General features: G+C 42.5%; 2 protein-coding genes across 9 annotated transcripts in view; one reads left to right on the forward strand and one right to left on the reverse strand.

Moving 5' to 3' along the window:
• The window catches only part of pikfyve (phosphoinositide kinase, FYVE finger containing), a 36,088-nt gene extending 33,593 nt beyond the window's left edge, over window positions 1-2,495 (forward strand). For all 7 annotated transcript variants that reach the window (XM_085134905.1, XM_085134901.1, XM_085134907.1 and 4 more), the window contains 3 exons: window positions 63-324; window positions 406-480; window positions 1,986-2,495. In XM_085134905.1, coding sequence (XP_084991031.1) covers window positions 63-324; window positions 406-480; window positions 1,986-2,101 — 453 coding nt within the window. In that variant the 3' untranslated portion in view covers window positions 2,102-2,495. The remainder of the gene's footprint in view (window positions 1-62; window positions 325-405; window positions 481-1,985) is intronic.
• A 2,350-nt stretch (window positions 2,496-4,845) lies between these two features.
• ankrd44 (ankyrin repeat domain 44) overlaps window positions 4,846-19,324 on the reverse strand; it is a 38,205-nt gene continuing 23,726 nt past the window's right edge. For both annotated transcript variants that reach the window (XM_085134912.1, XM_085134911.1), the window contains exons 19-28: window positions 18,597-18,684; window positions 18,382-18,499; window positions 17,935-18,157; window positions 17,672-17,759; window positions 17,475-17,558; window positions 17,241-17,386; window positions 17,071-17,153; window positions 16,819-16,901; window positions 12,465-12,556; window positions 4,846-9,953 (exon numbers count right to left, since the gene is read on the reverse strand). In XM_085134912.1, the coding sequence (XP_084991038.1) occupies window positions 9,694-9,953; window positions 12,465-12,556; window positions 16,819-16,901; window positions 17,071-17,153; window positions 17,241-17,386; window positions 17,475-17,558; window positions 17,672-17,759; window positions 17,935-18,157; window positions 18,382-18,499; window positions 18,597-18,684 (1,265 nt within the window). In that variant the 3' untranslated portion in view covers window positions 4,846-9,693. The remainder of the gene's footprint in view (window positions 9,954-12,464; window positions 12,557-16,818; window positions 16,902-17,070; window positions 17,154-17,240; window positions 17,387-17,474; window positions 17,559-17,671; window positions 17,760-17,934; window positions 18,158-18,381; window positions 18,500-18,596; window positions 18,685-19,324) is intronic.

Below are 19,324 nucleotides of genomic sequence, written 5' to 3' on the forward strand. Positions count from 1 at the left end.
GTAGTGGCTGTTTGGATCATGAGGACCTTTTGACCTCTGTTGATGCTGTGACGTCCCTGCAGGTATTCGACCTCAAAGGCTCGCTGAGAAACCGCAATGTGAAGACAGAATCGGGCAAGGAAAGCTGCGAGGTGGTCCTGCTGGACGAGAACTTGCTGAAGCTGATCCACGACAACCCGCTCTACATCCGCTCCCACTGCAAGTCCATCTTACGAGCTGCCATTCACAGCGATGCCTACTTCCTGTCTAGCCACCTCATCATCGACTACTCCCTGCTGGTTGGGCGGGACGACGCCACCGAGCAGCTGGTCGTTGGGATTATAGGTGAGAGGAGGAGGAGAAGTGTTTTGTGGAGACTTTTGTTGGGGTTTTGTTTTAATTTGTTCCCCTCTCTCGTTTCTGCAGATTACATCAGGACGTTCACCTGGGACAAGAGACTGGAAATGGTTGTTAAATCCACTGGAATCCTCGGAGGCCAAGGTAAATGTCATAAAGCCCACAGAAAGTATGGCTGCATATGGAGGGATGGATTACTTAGGCTACGTTCACACTGCAGGCGAAAGTGCATCAAATCTGACTTTTCTGACACTGTGCGACCCATATCCCATCATGGTATGACAGTGTGAACAACACAAATCCGATATTTTCAAATCCGATCTGTGTCACTTTCATATGTGGTACTGAATCTGATACATATCTGATGTTTTAGAAAGCAACTGCTGTTTGAACGGTCATGTCGCATTAAATCAGTCTTTTACGTCACCGACACAAGACAGACGCCAATTATCAGCGCCGGAGAAGACATCACGAACGCTTCCTGGCCATCCAGTGTAGATGTCAGTGAAACTGTTGGGAAGACAACGTTGGAGAAACATTTTATTTGTACTGTATAATCTGCAGATTCTGACAGAAATCTGCAACTATCCTTTGAAGCACCGCTCCTCTAAAACAGCAATAAGGATCATTTGTAAATAACAAAATAACTTTATAACTTAAAGCTAAATTGGGAAACGTAAATGGTCTGTATTTGTAAAGCGCTTTTCTAGTCCCTAAGGACCCCAAAGCGCTTTACACAACCAGTCATTCACCCATTCACACACTGGTGATGGCAGCTACATTGCAGCCACAGCCACCCTGGGGCGCACTGACAGAGGCGAGGCTGCCAGACACTGGCGCCACCGGGCCCTCTGACCACCACCAGCAGGCAACAGGTGAAGTGTCTTGCCCAAGGACACAACGACCGAGACTGTCCAAGCCAGGACTCGAACCAGAAACCTTCCGATTACAAGGCGAACTCCCAACTCTTGAGCCACGATCGCCCCCAAGTCTGAAACAAGTCTTTATATTAAGGTCCATGAGTCAAACAATACTCTTTGCTCTGGGTCTAAACAGAGCGCGTTGTGTGTGACGTCTTCTTTTGCACATGTGGGCTGCTTTGAGGGTTCACACTAGAGCGCGTCTGCTGTCACATTTTAATTGTAGCGTGAACAAGCAGACAAAAAAATCGGGTTTGATCAAAAAATCGGAATTGAGCATTAAGACCTGCAGTGGGAATGTAGCCTTAGATATTTGTGTCCAGCTCATGTAGGGGCTGTGAAACAGCAAGTCACCCTTAGTGTTAAAGCTTGGTGTCAAATCTGAGCACATAGACGTGAAAACTAAGATAAATAAACTTTAACACAAAGCCAATGAGAACAACAGGCTCCAAGTCTCGTGAGAATCATTAGAGAGAAAGTGGCAATAGTGGAGTTACACTCCAACATATGAAGCCTGAGCTTTTAGCTCACAGGAGGTTCATATGTTGGCTTCAATAATTTAAACTTCAGCCAGTTTTATGAAACACTTTAAGTGCTTAGGTAGAGTTTAATATAAATGTATATGTGTATATATGACAGAATGCTTTTGTTTTTCTTCTTCATCGGTGTACTTCCAGCTGAATTACAATCCTCCTTCTCCTCTGACGTGTTGCTGTGCTTTGTTTCCAGGGAAGATGCCCACTGTGGTTTCTCCGGAGCTGTACAGAGCTCGCTTCTGCGAAGCCATGGACAAATACTTCCTGATGGTCCCTGACCACTGGACTGGTCTGGGAACTAACTGCTGAGACTGAGTACTGATCAACAGAAACACAGCCGCTGTGCACAAAGCAGACTTTCCTGTAAACGCCTGGCTGAGAGCTAGAAGCACACTGGACCTTGTAAATCTTTAAGAATGGTGCAGGCTAAATCCTGACAGACAGCAGTGTCATTCCAGCAGAGCCAGCACTCTGCATCCGTGGCATTATGAAAACAGTCTAGAACATTCAGTTTTATCCCAGTATAATCAGGTTCTAATGACTAACCCTCTGGATTCCTGTTGTTATTTTATAATTAGTGCCACGAGTGGAGCCACTGACGGTAGTCACTGTGGCAGTTTTAGTTTGTTAAAAAGACTCATTCATGTAATTTAAAATTTGTAAATGTAAAGAGATTATGTAACTATTAAAAGGTTCTTATCAATATCTTCTGTTTCCACTGGTGTTAATGAAGATAGATGCACAAATATAGAATAGAATAAACCTTTATTATCCCACAGATGAGAAATGTCAGAGTTACAGAGCTCTTACAGCAAGGGAAAAATTAAAAATAAAAGGAAGACACAAGGTGGTCCTATAAACATAAGCAACCGAAGTTTGTATATACATGTTGTCACCTCAGCCCTCAACATACATGTATGTTGCAATGGCTCTTCTTAACTGCACTCTTTATCAGCCAGAGAACTGAAAGACAATCAAAAAATACTTCTGGCTTCTTGCTGGGGATCATTTTCTGTTTTTAATATTATTTCATTCATTTCACAGGATCGAAAACAGGGTTTAACCAATCATGAGAGCTTCAGTTACACTGGATGCTGTTAAAGGATGAGTAATGAATGAATGGGACCGTTAAAGTACTTTACTTGAGTAATCATCCAGTTCTTCTCAGCACTGTGGAGCATTTTAGTGTCTTTCAGCTTGTTTTGGGGTTTTCAGGCTTTCCCAAACCACTTCATCACATTAATTGACCTGTTTCTAATAATTAAATCTGACAATAAGCTGACTATCAGACATTTCTGTTTTCTTCTGTGGGAAATGAGAAACAAGTGTTTTTGTGTCGTTTTTAAATAGTCCATACATTAATCCTCTTAATGCCCCTTTACTTGTGATTGGCTAACATCTGGGAGCCTAGTGAGGGGTAGCAAGCAACCTGTCTGTACTTTATGGGTGTGCTGTGTCTGTAGCATTGACCATATAAAGCATATGCTCTGAGAAACATGAACACGGACAGTGTAACGCAGGTGTCAAACCTAAAGCCCAGGGACCAGAATCAGCCCAACAATCAGACCAATGAGGAGCACGACGTCCGAGCGGCATTAAGGAGAGTGAGCACAAAGAAAGTGGCGGGGCAGACGGCATTACCGGCCGTCTGCTGTGCTGACCAGCTAGCAGGTGTGTTCATTCCATCTTCAACGAGTCCCTGGCGAAGTCTGTGGTCCCCACATGCTTCAAAAGATCCTCATCCCTGAACGATTACCGGCCAGTTGCACTGACCTCAGTAGTAATGAAGGTGTTCGAGAGGCTGCTGAAGAACATCATCTCCTCCTCCATCCCAGACACCACAGATCCGCTCCAGTTCGCCTACCAACCCAACAGATCCACAGAGGACGCCATCACCCACGACCTGCACACCACCCTCAGCCACGTGGACAAGAAACAGGGTAACTATGTGAGAATGCTGTTTGTTGATTACAGTTCAGTGTTTAACACAATAGTGCCCTGCAGACTGTTCACAAAGCTGAGGGATCTGGGACTCAACAGCCGTCTGTGTGCATGGGTGTTGGACTTCCTCACTGGCAGAACTCCGGTGGTGAGGGTGGGTAGCTGTGTCTCCGACAGCATCACCATCAACACAGGAGCACCACAGTGGGGTGTGTCCTCTCGCCACTGCTCTACTCCCTCTACACTTCAGACTGTGTGGCCACCCACGGCTACAACACCATTGTGAAGTTTGGTGACGACAGTGGTGTTGGGCACCATCTCCAACAATGATGAGGCGGCCTACATGGATGAAGTGAAGAATCTGGCATCATGGTGCCGGGACAACCATCTCCAGCTGAACGTCAGCAAGACCACGGAGCTGGTGGTGGACTTCAGAAGGAGTCAGCACAGAGACTACAAGCCCATTATCATCAATGGAGCTCCAGTGGAGAGGGTGCAGTCCTTCAAGTATCTCGGTGTCCACATCTCCTCAGACCTGACATGGTCTGCCCACATTCAGGTCCAGACCAAAAAGGCTAGGCAGCGCCTGTACCACCTACAACAACTGAGGAAGTTCAGGGTGTCTCCAGAGATCCTCAGGACTTTCTATGCAGGTGCTGTGGGGAGCATCCTCACACAGAACATCACAGCCTGGTCAAGGAGCGTGTCAGGTTACATTTCACTGTGTTATAACTATGCATGTGACAAATAAAGAACCTTGAACCTCCAATCAGGCCCGCTAGGAAGCTCTGGAAAATGTAAAGGACCAAAATGTCGGACTTTTAACTGTATTTTCAGCTTTTCCTACTGATAAAGACCCCACGGTCACTTACAGTATACTGAAGTAATTCAGTTACAAACATCTGTAATTTTACACATTTAAAATCTGTCTTAAACTAATCATTGATTACATGAGTAGTTAGGTTTCTTTACACTGACAGAAACTGGGTTTTCACTGGTCTGGCCCACAGATCAAAACAGGTTGTATGTGGCCCACAATGTAAGATGAGTCTGACATCTCTGGTGTAATGAGTCTCCGCACAGATTGATGGAAAAAGAAAAGAATTGGCATGTTTTTAACTCCAAACAGATTTTTATTGTTGTACAGTTAATATAAAACAAATTGGAGGTGACAAACAGCCCTCAGCATGCCGTACTGCATCAGGAACTGCTATGAAAATCACACGACGATTGTCAGGCCTGCTGAAGCTCATTTTCTGGTTGAATACTGGCGGACAGGCTCTGTCTCTCAGGGACAGCGGAGGCAGTAAAGACTGTGCTTGCTAACAATATGTGTGCTTATCTGGCAGCTAACAGGATTCACAACTCATTAAGTTTTAAATCCAAAGTCAAACAAAACCATCTGGGATGGAGATTTTCTTCATACAAAGCTTTCCCTTACAGTACATAATGTACAAAAAAAGCAGGTGGATTTCATATCAGTACCTAAGCTAGTGCGCGCACACACACACACACACACGGCTGGAGATATTGTCTTTTTTTCTTATTGTTAACAAATGACTGATAACTAAGTCCTTGCTCTGAGCCGCAGGCCTCGACTGTTGTTGCAAAGTTGAAATCGATCTTGCTGTAGTAAGACTCACTCGTGTAACAATAACAGAAGACAAAAACGCTTTCCACTCGGAATACTTTGGAAATCAAAGCCTTCCGAAGTACACAACTGGGTGAGTATTACGAGTTAATCATCTAGCAGGAGAGTATGAGGTCCGACTGTAAAACCTCAATTTATTGCTGTTGCTGTCTAATGGTCATCCACATCAATGGGAATCAGTTGGTGAGATAAATATTATAAACAAAAGGAAACTGACGGTCACACAGGTAACCAGAGCCAAAGAGACTTTTAGTTCTTTTGGAAAATTTCCGGACATTTCAGTGGAAATCATTGGACTTTTCATGAGGAACAAAATAATTTATGGAGCAGTGGATTTGTTGACAATAAAATTAGGGGGATTAAATCTCCAGCCTTTAACTCTCTCGGGTCTAAGTTGTCACAGGTGGTGACCCCGACTCTACCCTCGGCAAGCAAACATCATTTTTTTCCTTTTTATTACTTTGTTCTCCAAAATCTTGGCAATCAGGGGCCAAAGAAAAAATCAGTTCAACTGACAACACAAAAAACAATTCACATTTTTTCCAAAACAAATGATGACTTAGACCTCAGAGGTTTAAGGAGACAAAACAACCAAAACTGTGTCAAACACTGTCATTCAATACAACATAGCAACTCATATTTAGCTCAACGCATTAAAGAATCATTTCACACAATTTCAAAAAAAACTGTTGGTACCTGGTGGTGCTCAGCCACGCCTAGTTTTTGTTTGTCCAGGTTTTAAGATTTGCACCACCACAGAGAGGAGAAAGAGATCGCTGTTTTCACGGTTTCAGTCATTTCCCAACTTAAACGATGAATCAAGTATTCCTTCTTTCTTCTTGCAGTGAGATTTATATTTATAGGTCCATTCAGTAACTGTGCTTTCAGTCACATCATATGACCACAGCAGCACATCAAGTCTGGTTTTACAAGTTTGACCTTCAAATCCATTTAGCAGCTCCTCATAACTGACGGCTGGTTTGGAACTTTCTTCTCACTTTTAAAAGTATCTGGTGTGTACAAAAGGCAAAAAACCTACACAAACAATAAAACGTCCTCCACCTTGCTGCTTGTAGAGGTCTGAGGTAAATCTCTCAAAGCATGGCTAAAATCTGCACCACTCAGTACCACCAACACTTTTCCTATTTTGCAATAATAGTGAACTCATCCTTTCCAACTACTAGCACAGGATATGTCATAAAAGAAAAAAAGACTCATCAAGGCACTGGACACATTCGAAACAATGGCACATAGCTGGCAGAGCGACAAACAGTGGGGAGGAATGTGAGGAAAGTGGTCAAAGCCCTGTGTTAATTTACATTTAAGTGCTGGCATTGTTTGTACCATCGTGTAATGGATCATATATAGCACAAGGAGCTAAACAGAGCCTTTCATTGCCTCAGAAATTTGGTCTTTGTTGAGAATCTGGGCATTTACGATTAAACATTAAAGTACAAAAAAAGAAGCTTTGCCTGGAAGTGTGCAAGCATGCACAACACAACAGGTAGGGATGCAAATGGAGTGAAAACAGTGCAGATGGCCATTCAAGGCCAGAGGACAAAATGCATAAATCTTAGTCATAATCTCATTTTTCAATCTGATCTCCACAGACCTCATATTCATCACTAGGTACATCCCCATTACCTTATCACATCACTCCATTAAAAGTACAGATGGTGCTTCAAAGAATCAAGAGAACAGCCTTTGTTTCATGGCCACAGGAACTCGTTCAAGTGGTGGACACCAGTGTTGCCAACTTAGCGACTTTGTCGCTATATTTAGCGAGTTTTCAGACCCCCTTAGCGACTCTTTTTCTAAAAAGCGACTAGCGACAAATCTGGCGACTTTTTCTGGTATTATTGGAGACTTATTTATGACGACTTTTTGACGTGAAAACGCGTATCGCTCTCACTCTCAACAAGCAGCGGTGCTGCCGTGGGCGCCTCACCCGTGCCAAAGCGCTCACGGGTGGAGGATAGTCCTCCCCCAGCTGCTATCAGGGCAGGAGACGTTCACACCTGTGCGTCCAAACTGCAAATGAATCGCGCATGAGTTCTTCTTTTACTGTTAGGCTGTTTTGTGGATCACAAGGTTTAAAACTACTTATAAACACACACTCTCACACACAAAGTAACTCCACCAGAGTGCCAATTTCAGGTCACTTTTGCCAGTCCAGGCCTGGATAAAGGAGCAGGGTTGGAATTGTGACATTAAAAAACAATAATTGCTAAAATAAATTTAATTTGTAGTTCTAAATAAATTCTAACTGCATTTAGGACGTTTTTTACTCACTTTATGTCTCTTCCACAACGTTATTTCTCTCTCCAACAACGTAGGTTACAATTACATTAGCATGACAAATTATGCAAATTAGGCGATTACGTCATTTGGCGACTTCTAGCGACTTTTAGGACAGCCAATAGCGATTTTCCTTACTAAGGAGTTGGCAACACTGGTGGACACAAGCGTCTTTATCTCTTCAGTCTGGTTTTAAACTGGAAGAACCCCCAGGCTGGTTTTAGCATAGTAGCAATGCTAACCCCCATGGTTGATATCTACAACTCCACCTGTGATACATTAGTTCTTGACTTTACACCACATACTGACAATACTGAATGTTTTGAAAAATGTCCTGAACAATAGCATTAGATACCACTAGCTTTGATCTAATATAGTAAAAACACTTTGTGCTAATGTAGCAGCTATTTTCTTTAGGCTAACAGCACTGCTAACGCAATCCTTTTTTTTTAATTGAACTAGGATTTTGACTTATCTGTGTAGCTACTATACTACCATAAAATGTACCACGCTTTGATTAATATAAAATTAAATCAGATATAAATGCATCCTTCAATATGAAACGTCTAGAATGGCTAACATAGCAAAAGATTTGTCAGGATTATGCTAACGTAGCATGTATCCATGTCCTCTTGAGGCTAACGTTAACTTATTTAACATTAACAGACTATCATTATTACTGTTCAGCTCTTCTGAACACAGCTTTGTGCCTGGGTGTTTGCATTAGCATTTAAATTTATGCTGAAACACATGTGACTGTGGAACTGAAACTAACTTGGGATATTTATTTATTCATTGACGTGAGGGAATGTGGAAAGAAGTGGAAAAACTTCAGGGACAAATATGTTTACCCAGGATGTTTCCATCAGCTGGAAACATCAGTGGACATACCCACTTGGTAATTAACATGTAATGAACCAGCACAAGCATAAATGCTGACGGCCAATTATGTGGGTTAAACATGGTAAGCTCTGCCATGATTTACCACAGAACTCTAAATCAGGCTTGAGGAATCTTTTGTCAGGGCTGTGTTATCTGGAGTTCTCAATGTTAAGGTCATTGAGATGTACCTAGTGTTTCATATCCTCTATTCTGGTCTACAGTTGAACTAGGAACGTCTCTCGGAGAGGCCACAGAATTCACATTCTATCCAAACGTCATCCAAACCAAACAAAAACCTACAAATTTGTGCTTCAGCTGTTAAACAGTTAAAAATAAGCTCTATGTACCTGTTTAGGTGACCTTTTGCCACATGTTCATTATTTACTCGTGGAAGTCAAATATTTGGTACAACAGGCCTAAAATCATAAAAAGTTTAAAATTACACTCTGATTTCTTAATAGTCTCCTTCGTTTTGTACAAACAGTTAAAAATGGCTTTTTTTAAAAAGACAACACGAGTCTCCGCAGCGAGCTGCTGTGCCGTGCAGAGACTAAGTACCGAGGTCGTTTGGATTTAAGCACCCGTGAGTAGAAAGAATGAACCATGGTGTAAATTAACACAAGCATGCAGACCCAAACGGGTCCAGATCGAGTTCTTGTTCACGGAGCGACTCGTTGGGCTCCAGTCAGTCAGCCCTGGGCAGTGCAGCTGCTCCCATCTTGGTTTTTCTTTTAAAAAAAGAGCATTAAAAAAAGAAGCTGCAGGGTCTCCCGCCTGGCATCAAAGCAGAGCGATTCAGTTCGTGTTCATGTTCCCAACATGAGGAACAGAAGATATAGACACTGCATGTGGAGCACCAAAGATTCAATATTAAACAAATAGAAGACATGAGAAATATGAATATTATTTGACCATCTATTAGAAAATATTCCAACTCATCTTACGATTAGTTATTGTCCACAAGTTATTTATTTAATATTGAACTTTTATGGGCTCTATGAATGACCAAGTCTCTATCCTTCTCCCTCAGTTGTGCACTCAAACACTGCATCATTCCTCGCCGAGGAGAGAGGTAAGACGTTCACGTGCACTCTTGGAGGTAGGAAGCTAGAGAGTCGGTTCAGAGGGGTCAGAAAGTTTCGGAATCCTCTGAGTCGTTCTCTGTGGTTCCCTCGCTGGATGGTCCCGAGGGGTTCCTGGGGCTGCGTGACGCCCGAGGGCCAGTGGATAGGCCTTTACCCCCCTGGTGGGGTATATGCCTCAACAAGGACCCTGGGGAGGGAGCTCCAGAGCTGCAAGGTGAGCAGAAAGGCATCATGGTAGCCAGAATGAGAGCCAAACAGTCAGCCACCTCTCTACTAGGAGCACAAGCCAGAGCAGGCGTCAGACCTGAGGTAGAGCGACAGAGAGAAAGAACGGAGACAGAGGGAGGGAGGGCGACAAAAACGGACAAAAAGGAGGAACAGAGCGAGACGTGGACAAGGAGGAAGCGGAGGAAGGCAAAGCAGCATCGGAGCAGCATCCCGTTAGAGTTCAGCCAGTTGACAGTGTGAGCAGACAGAAGGGGACAGCGACAACAACAGCAGCCCGACACCAAAGTGGACAATAGATAAACAAAGCGCAGTATAGTCACAAAATAAAATAAAAACTGGAGACCTCATCTCATCTAGCTGCAAAACAGACTCCCATATTAAAAATATGACTTTATATCAAAAAATGATGTGTTTACTTGCAGGAAATGATGTTGGTTTTTCATTTCCATTGTATTTATACAGCACCAAATCACAACAGTCACCTCAAGGCATTTTATATTGTGAGATAAAGACTCCACCATGACAGAAAGAAAACCCCGATAATTAGACAAAACCTTATGAACAAGCACTTGGCAACAGTGGAGAGGAAAAACTCCCTTTTAACAGGAAGTAACCTCTGGCAGAGAGGGCATCCACCTGCTGTGATTGGTTGGGGATGAGCAGAAGGAACTGTACAGGAGGTTTGTATTCAGTGCTTTTATATTTTAAAGTTTAAGTTTCATTACAACTTTACCAATCTCATCCGAGCCTTGGTTTCCCACAGGTTTCTTCCTGTTAAAAGAGTGTTCTTCCTTCCCACTGTCGCAAAGTGCTTGTTTATAGGGGGTCAGCTGATTGTCGGGGTTTCTCTCTGATATTAAAGAGCTTTTAATCATTTTAAACATATGATTTGGTGTCATATCAATTAGGGCTGTTCGATATAACGATATATATCGGATGACGATATAAAAACATCTGTCATTTCATTTTACACTATCGTTTGTTTCGTGGTGTCGCAAAATAAACTGTTTACGGCAATATTTGTTCATGGTTTTGATGGTCACTGTAGTGGCTATATTAATTTCTTAAAGTTCTCTCTTTCTCTTATATTTAATATAACCACACTACGGAAGGACAAGCACCTGTTTTTATGCGTTGTCGTTAGCAACAACGATGGTAAACCCATCGTGTGTCCGCTTGTTTATTTTACATATAAACCTTTCACAATAAAGCTCAAGATCCTGTTGAGACTTTTCAAAATAAACTGAATCACGTGAAAGAGTATGCAGAGTGTTTACGGATGACAAGCAAAAAAAAGCCGTCAGGTGCTAAAAAATAAACCTTAGCCTCAAACGTTAGGGCTTTTCCCCGCAGCACGCTGTGTAATAAATACTCACAAAGAAAACGGCGGCCGTTACAACCTATGTCTAAAAATGTATAGTTTTATGCATCGGTTAAAACACTCGACTCCAGGTACACGACGCCCAGCTGGAAACACTTCACGCAAGTCGAGCTGCCCGAGATTCACAGAATTTACAGAAAATGTTAAATTTTGTGATTTATATCGTTATCGGACGATAGATGTCTCATATCGGGATATGAGATTTTGGTCATATCGCACAGCCCTAATATAAATACAATTTTATTCATTCAGGGTATGGAGACACTGTTTTTTCAGTGACATTAGCTAAAAGCTGTCCACATGTAGCTCTACGAACAGCGTGTATTATTATATTCAGTGAAAATGAATCTTTTGTTTTTATAGCTTAACTGTTTTTGTTCTTACAATTACCCTTGATAAAACAAATCCTTAGCCCATAGTAGTGAAAAAAATTGGGTTACAACTTAATCTAAAACTCCAGTAACTGAATATATACAAAAGTACTTCATCCAGTATTGCTGATCTAAGCTAATCAATTATGGACTTTTCAGGTTTAAATTGATCTATATCCAGTAAAACAAAGAACAAAGAACAAAGAAAGCTCACAAAAAACACATGAACAGCTTTAATCCGGGTTTCCACAGCTTCATATAAAAACTACTGGCCCCCAGTGTCCTGCTATCAAACACCTGTGGTATCACAGTCCTACGTATCGCATTCACATGATTTTCAGAAAACTTTGCCTCTGACCTTCCCGTAGAGCTCAGATTTGAACTTGTCTGTGATTTTTAGTAGATACACCTGTAGTATCAATTTCTAAATCTTATGTCAATTCATGCTCTTCTTTCATTTCCTGCCATCAAATAAAAGCCAAAAAAATGTCACTCCATCAGAGATTTACTTTGATCATTACGTTTTCCTAGATATGGGTGGACTAGTTATTGTGCCGACCTCGAACAGTAACAGGCCTGCTTTCTATACCCTACTCCTGACCCTGTCTGTTGCTATGTAACAAACCTCAAGTTCACTTGAAAACCCTTCCTGCACTCTATAAAACTCACCTAACTCTACAACGAGTCGTAACCCTTTTTAAAACTGTTTTGTCTGCAGCAAACGTGGAAAACAGCGTTAAAGCTTTTCAGTAGACAAGCTGAGTCCATGCTGAGAGAAGGAAGACATTCATGCAGGTGTGCAGTCAGGCCCTGATAAGTACTGAGTTTACCGTACCGTTCTCATCCACCGTCTGAACGTTGGCTCCTCTGGACAGCAGCTGCTGGACCACCTGCTTCAGGCCGCTACGAGCCGCCAGGTGCAGAGGACTGACAGAAAGTTACACATAATTTAACTAATGGTTACACAAGTAATCTTGTTTAATTGAACTACATCACCTCTAGTGAAACAGGTTTTCAAATTCCTTTAATAAAATGTTCACAGTATCTGAAAAACTAATTTTATTTATTTTACTTGGACTGATCCTGGACCAAATCTTTACATACATCATTTCAAAAGCTCTTGTTTACAGTGACACATGTGTTTCCTATATGTACAGACTAGGGATGTACCGATACCGATACTGGTATCGGGTATCGGGGCCGATACTGTAAAATGTAAAAGTTAACCGATACCAATTCAATTTCAATTCAATTCAATTCAATTTTATTTATATAGCGCCAAATCACAACAAATGTCGCCTCAAGGCGCTTCATAGATACAGAGAAAAGCCCAACAATCATATGACCCCCTATGAGCAAGCACTTTGGCGACAGTGGGAAGGAAAAACTCCCTTTTAACAGGAAGAAACCTCCAGCAGAACCAGGCTCAGGGAGGGGCGGCCATCTGCTGCGACCGGTTGGGGTGAGAGAAGGAAGACAGGATAAAAGACATGCTGTGGAAGAGAGACAGAGATTAATAACAGATACGATTCAATACAGAGAGGTCTGTTAACACATAGTGAGTGAGAAAGGTGACTGGAAAGGAAAAACTCAATGCATCATGGGAATCCCCCGGCAGCCTACATCTATTGCAGCATAACTAAGGGAGGATTCAGGGTCACCTGGTCCAGCCCTAACTATATGCTTTAGCAAAAAGGAAAGTTTTAAGCCTAATCTTAAAAGTAGAGATAGTGTCTGTCTCCCGAATCCAAACTGGAAGCTGGTTCCACAGAAGAGGGGCCTGAAAACTGAAGGCTCTCCCTCCCATTCTACTTTTAAATACTCTAGGAACAACAAGTAGGCCTGCAGAGCGAGAGCGAAGTGCTCTGATAGGGTGATATGGTACTACAAGGTCATTAAGATAAGATGGGGCCTGATTATTTAAGACCTTGTATGTGAGGAGCAGGATTTTGAATTCAATTCTGGATTTAACAGGAAGCCAATGAAGGGAAGCCAAAACAGGAGAAATATGCTCTCTCTTTCTAGTCCCTGTCAGTACTCTTGCTGCAGCATTTTGGATTAACTGAAGGCTTTTCAGTGAGTTTTTTGGACATCCTGATAATAATGAATTGCAGTAGTCCAGCCTGGAAGTAATAAATGCATGAACTAGTTTTTCAGCGTCACTCTGAGACAGGATATTTCTAATTTTAGAGATGTTGCGCAAATGGAAGAACGCAGTCTTACATATTTGTTTAATATGTGCGTTGAAGGACATATCCTGGTCAAAAATGACTCCAAGGTTCCTCACAGTGTTACTGGAGGCCAAGGTAATGCCATCCAGAGTAAGAATCTGGTTAGATACCATATTTCTAAGCTTTTCAGCACCGAGTACAATGACCTCAGTTTTATCTGAGTTAAGAAGCAGAAAGTTAGTGGCCATCCAAGTCTTTATGTCTTTAAGACATTCCTGCAGTTTAACTAATTGGTGTGTGTTATCTGGCTTCATGGACAGATAGAGCTGGGTGTCATCTGCATAGCAGTGAAAATGTATGCTATGTCTTCTAATGATGCTGCCTAGGGGAAGCATGTATAATGTAAACAGAATTGGTCCTAGCACTGAACCCTGTGGAACTCCATAATTAACCTCAGTGTGTGAAGAGGACTCTCCATTTACATGCACAAATTGGAGTCTATTAGATAGATATGATACAAACCACTGCAGTGCAATACCTGTAATACCTACAGCATGTTCTAATCGCTCTAACAGGATATTATGGTCAACAGTATCGAATGCTGCACTAAGGTCAAGAAGGACAAGCACAGAGATGAGTCCACTGTCAGAGGCCATAAGAAGATCATTTGTAACCTTCACTAAAGCTGTTTCTGTGCTGTGATGAACTCTGAAACCTGACTGAAACTCTTCAAATAAACCATTCCTCTGCAAATGATCTGTTAGCTGTTTGACAACTACTCTTTCAAGGATTTTTGATATGAAAGGAAGGTTGGAGATTGGCCTATAATTAGCTAAGACTGCTGGGTCTAGAGATGGCTTTTTGAGTAAAGGTTTAACTGCAGCCACCTTGAAGGCCTGTGGTACATAGCCGATTATTAGAGATAGGTTGATCATATATAAGATCGAAGAATTAATCAATGGCAGGACTTCTTTGAGCAGTTTTGTAGGAATGGGGTCTAAAAGACACGTTGATGGTTTGGAGGAAGTAATTATTGAAGTTAACTCAGAAAGATCAATTGGAGAAAAAGAGTCTAACTTAACATCAATGAAACTAAGAGTAGCTGTAGATAATATTACATCTGTGGGATGATTATTGGTAATTTTTTCTCTAATGATAAAAATTTTATTTGTGAAGAAGTTCATGAAGTCATCACTAGTTAACGTTAAAGGGATGGTTGGCTCAAAAGAGCTCTGACTTTTGTCAGCCTGGCTACAGTGCTGAAGAGAAACCTGGGGTTGTTCTTATTTTCTTCAATCAGTGATGAGTAGTAAGCTGTTCTGGCTTTGCGGAGGGCTTTCTTATAAAGCAACAAACTATTTCTCCAGGCTAAATGATGATCCTCTAAATTTGTGACACGCCATTTCCTCTCCAGATTACGAGTCATCTGCTTTAGGGTACGTGTTTGAGAATTATACCACGGGGTCAGGTACTTCTGATTAGAGACCTTAGTTTTCACAGGAGCTACAGTATCCAGAGTCGTACGTAGTGAGGAGGTGAAATTATTAACAAGATAATCGACCTCTGTTGGGGTAGCGTTCAGATAGCTGCTCTGCTCTGTGTTGGTACAGGGCATTGACGATGATAACAGTGGCTGGATTATATTCTTAAACTTAGTTACAGCGCTTTCAGAAAGACATCTACTTTGATAAAGTCCACTCTCCACTGCTGCGTAATCAATTATAGTAAATGTAAATGTTATCAAGAAATGATCAGACAGGAGAGGGTTTTCAGGAAACACTGTTAAATGTTCAGTTTCTATGCCATATGTTAAAACAAGATCTAGAGTGTGATTAAAGTGGTGGGTGGGTTCTTTTACATTTTGAGAGAAACCAATTGAGTCTAACAACAGATTAAATGCCATGTTGAGGCTGTCATTTTTAGCATCTACATGGATGTTAAAATCACCCACAATAATTATTTTATCTGAGCTCAGAACTAAATTAGATATAAAGTCTGAGAAATCAGACAGAAACTCTGTGTAAGGCCCAGGTGGACGATAGATGATAACAAGTAAGACTGGTTTCTGAGTTTCACAGCTGGGGTGGACGAGGCTAAGCATCAGGCTTTCAAATGAATTAAAAGTCTGTCTTGGTCTTTCATTAATTAATAGACTGGTGTGAAAAATTGCTGCCACACCGCCCCCTCGACCTGTGCTTCGAGATTTCTGGTAGTTAGAATGACTCGGGGGTGTTGATTCATTTAAACTAAATGAATCAACACCCTGAACACCCATGAACCGATACTAACTTATTTCATTAATCAGAGGGTGGCTTGTCATTTCTGTTGTCGTTTTTTAGATTGGCCACTAGGGGGACATCCCGCGCTAAACAGGCACAGGGTTAGGCGAGTGAGACTGGCGGCTCCAGATAAAAAAGAGAAACTGGAGGCTGCTGTAGCTAGGCTAAGCAAAATGCCAGCAGTGTGGACCGGAACAGCCAACTTTAACTCAGGTTTTGGAAAAGCGAAGAAAAATGTCAAGAGAAAATCCACGGGCAGTTAAAATAACAGAGGCTCGACTCATTTTATCGCTCTGGATGACCAGCCAATGCGGTCGTGGAAAACATAGGATTGCACCGTCTTCTCAGCATACTCGAGCTGCGATATGAAATATAATAAATAAACAGAAGTGTTTATTTATTATTCTGAAAGCTCGAGACAGTGCCAATAGTTCAGTGATATTTTGTTAAATTACAATGTGGAGACTCCGCAATAATTTAACAGAAGTGCTTATTTTTCACTTGAAATTTTTTTGTGGTAATTTTTTATTAAGATTTTATTTTTTATCGGCAGAGAATAAAATAAAACCTGTCTTCAAATTCATTGCATTTGTGTGTGTGTGTGTGGTAGAAGTATCGGTTTTTGTACTCTGTATCGGCAAGTACTCAGATCCAAGTATCGGTATCGTATCGGTTTGAAAAAATTGGTATCGTTGCATCCCTAGTACAGACATGAGGGCCAAAGTATTTTCACACTCACGTTTGCAGCGCTGCATTCGTGGCATTAATGAGCGCAGTGTCAGACAGCTTCTCGAGGATCAGCAACACACAGTCTTCCTTCCCCTGGAAGAAGAAGGACTCAAGTTAAAAAGTGCTCCAGAGATCTGCCTAAGTAAACAGCACTGAGGTCTCATCTGTGAGCTTTCCTTTCAGTAAAACAGGTAAACAAAGGTCCCACAAAACTGGGCCAAACACTAATGCTGGCGTGTGGTGCCCCCTTGTAGACACGTACATTACTGCAAGCCAGGTGCAGGGCGGTGTTGCCGTCCTTGTCAGTCAGACTGAGGTTGGCACTGGCGCTGGTCAACAGCACCTCTGTACGAGACAGAATACAGAGCATGCATAAAAAACAAAATCACTGCTCATTTTCTGATCATAAGCACATGTAAAACAACTCCGTACCAAGAGCCCCGACCCTGCCCCTCTGAGCCGCCATCATCAGCGCAGTGCGACCCGACTGTTCTGCGACGTCCACAGGTGCATCGTGGGAAAGGAGCAACTGGACACAATCGACATGACCGGCAAATGCTGCAGCATGAAGAGGAGTCCTGGAAGAGAGAGGATGGAATGAGAACAAATGGTGCTCGGCAGCGGTGGAGGAGCTGCACTGGCGACATGTCCACACTCGCTTCTTACCTGCTCTTAGCATCGCAGCAGCCAGCGATGTCTGAACCCATCGCCTCCAGCAACAGCGATGCACATGGCTCGTGATCATTGGTTCTGAAAGACAAAACACAAACAGGAGTTCAGCGACTGAAATCGGCCTCTGAAAAGAAGGAAAAGCATTATTCCAGTAGCAAAAAAGACGACTCCGGGATATCAGTGTGACTTACACAGCACAGTGCAGAGGGGTGAAGGGGTTCCCATCAATACAACGGCAGCCTTTCTGTTCTAGCAGGACCTCCACACACCCTTCATGACCTACACACAAACACACACTTTAGGAAAAAGTTTCCTAACTGGAGGTCTCTTCCTGTTAAATGGGAGTTCTTCCTCCCCACTATCACCAAGTGCTGCTCACAAAGGATTGTCTGTTTTGAACTGAATTTACTTTTTTTAAAAAAAATTTAAAAACGTGTCTGCAGGTGCCACTAACCATAATAACAGGCCCAGTGCAGCGGTGTGTACCCGCTGTGGTCTCTCAGCGGGGGCAAGGATGGCGCCTCAGAGCAGGCGATGCTCAACAGCTCACTCAGCCAGGAAGCGTGGCCTCGGGCAGCGGCCAAGTGGATGGCTGTACGACCGCGCGAGTCGCCGAGCAAAACCGAAGCCTCCTGCTCCAGCAGACACTGGATGCACTCCTCCTGACCACACAGCAGCTGGGACAAAAGAGCAGAAGCTATATAAGAATCTATAATACAAATCTGAAAGTCTTCTAATGAATAAAGCACATTTCCAAGAAGGTCCCTCCTAAAAATGTTAATGGGAGTCATCAGTCTAATAGGCCCTAATATAAAACTTATTGCTTCTTTCTTGTCACAAATGAAAGAAATTATAAATAAAGACTGCACTAAATCCACACAAACACAAGTTCCACGCTCACCCCAAGGTGCAGCGCTGTGAGGCCGTGGTTATCGGCCACATTGACATTGGCTTCCCTTTCCAGCAGCAGCGACACGGCGTCGACGTGACCTCCGGCCACCGCGAGCATCAGAGGAGTCCTGCAGACGAGGACGACATATTTAAGAGGGAAAACGGAAAGGGACAAATCGCACGAAGCAAACAGGATGTGTGGGGGCGGGAGCAAGGGTCACTCACTGTCCCTGAGAGTCAGCAACATCCACGAGGTCTGAATTATCCGATTCATCCAGCAGGAGGCGCACACACGTAGTATGACCATTCATCACTGCAAAGAGAACGAAACAAAAGGTGTCACAAACATACAAATCAGCTCTGCGACACAAAGGTTGAGATGACTTCTGTCACCACAGTAGAAAAAAAGTATTTAACCACCTGTTTTTTCAGCCACATGTTGAACAAACTCTAAATTTAGTTCATCTGAAGTGTAGTTATAGGCAACCCAGGCTCGTGAGCGGCACATACATGTGCTTCAAATGAACAATAAGGACTCTTGGACTGCAGATATCTGAAGCTACAGAGAACTACATTCAGTCCAAAGGTTAGGCATCTCAAGTATGTTCAAATGATGCTCACATTGCTGGAATAAGAAGACACAATAACTAAGATGACCTTTGATACACTAAAGAATCCTGCCCAGAGGTGCACGAAAAACAAGTGTTTCCTATGATTCTGAAGTAATGAGTTAAGGCTTGAGGAAGAGGCCAAAGCAATTTCAGACATAAGAGACCCAATGCTGATGTTTAGTGTAAAGATTTTCCACATAAATAACACATCTTATACTTGGATTTCCATCTAAATAAACAACCATCCCAGGGTTTGGTAATCAGCTGTTTGTAGTTTCACAGTCCACATGTGTTTAAAGAAGCTTTGGCAGAGGGATTAAAGTGTTATATACACCGACCATA

The sequence above is a fragment of the Neolamprologus multifasciatus genome, chromosome 16 (genome assembly GCF_963576455.1).
Source record: "Neolamprologus multifasciatus chromosome 16, fNeoMul1.2, whole genome shotgun sequence".
Taxonomy (NCBI): Eukaryota; Metazoa; Chordata; class Actinopteri; order Cichliformes; family Cichlidae; genus Neolamprologus; species Neolamprologus multifasciatus.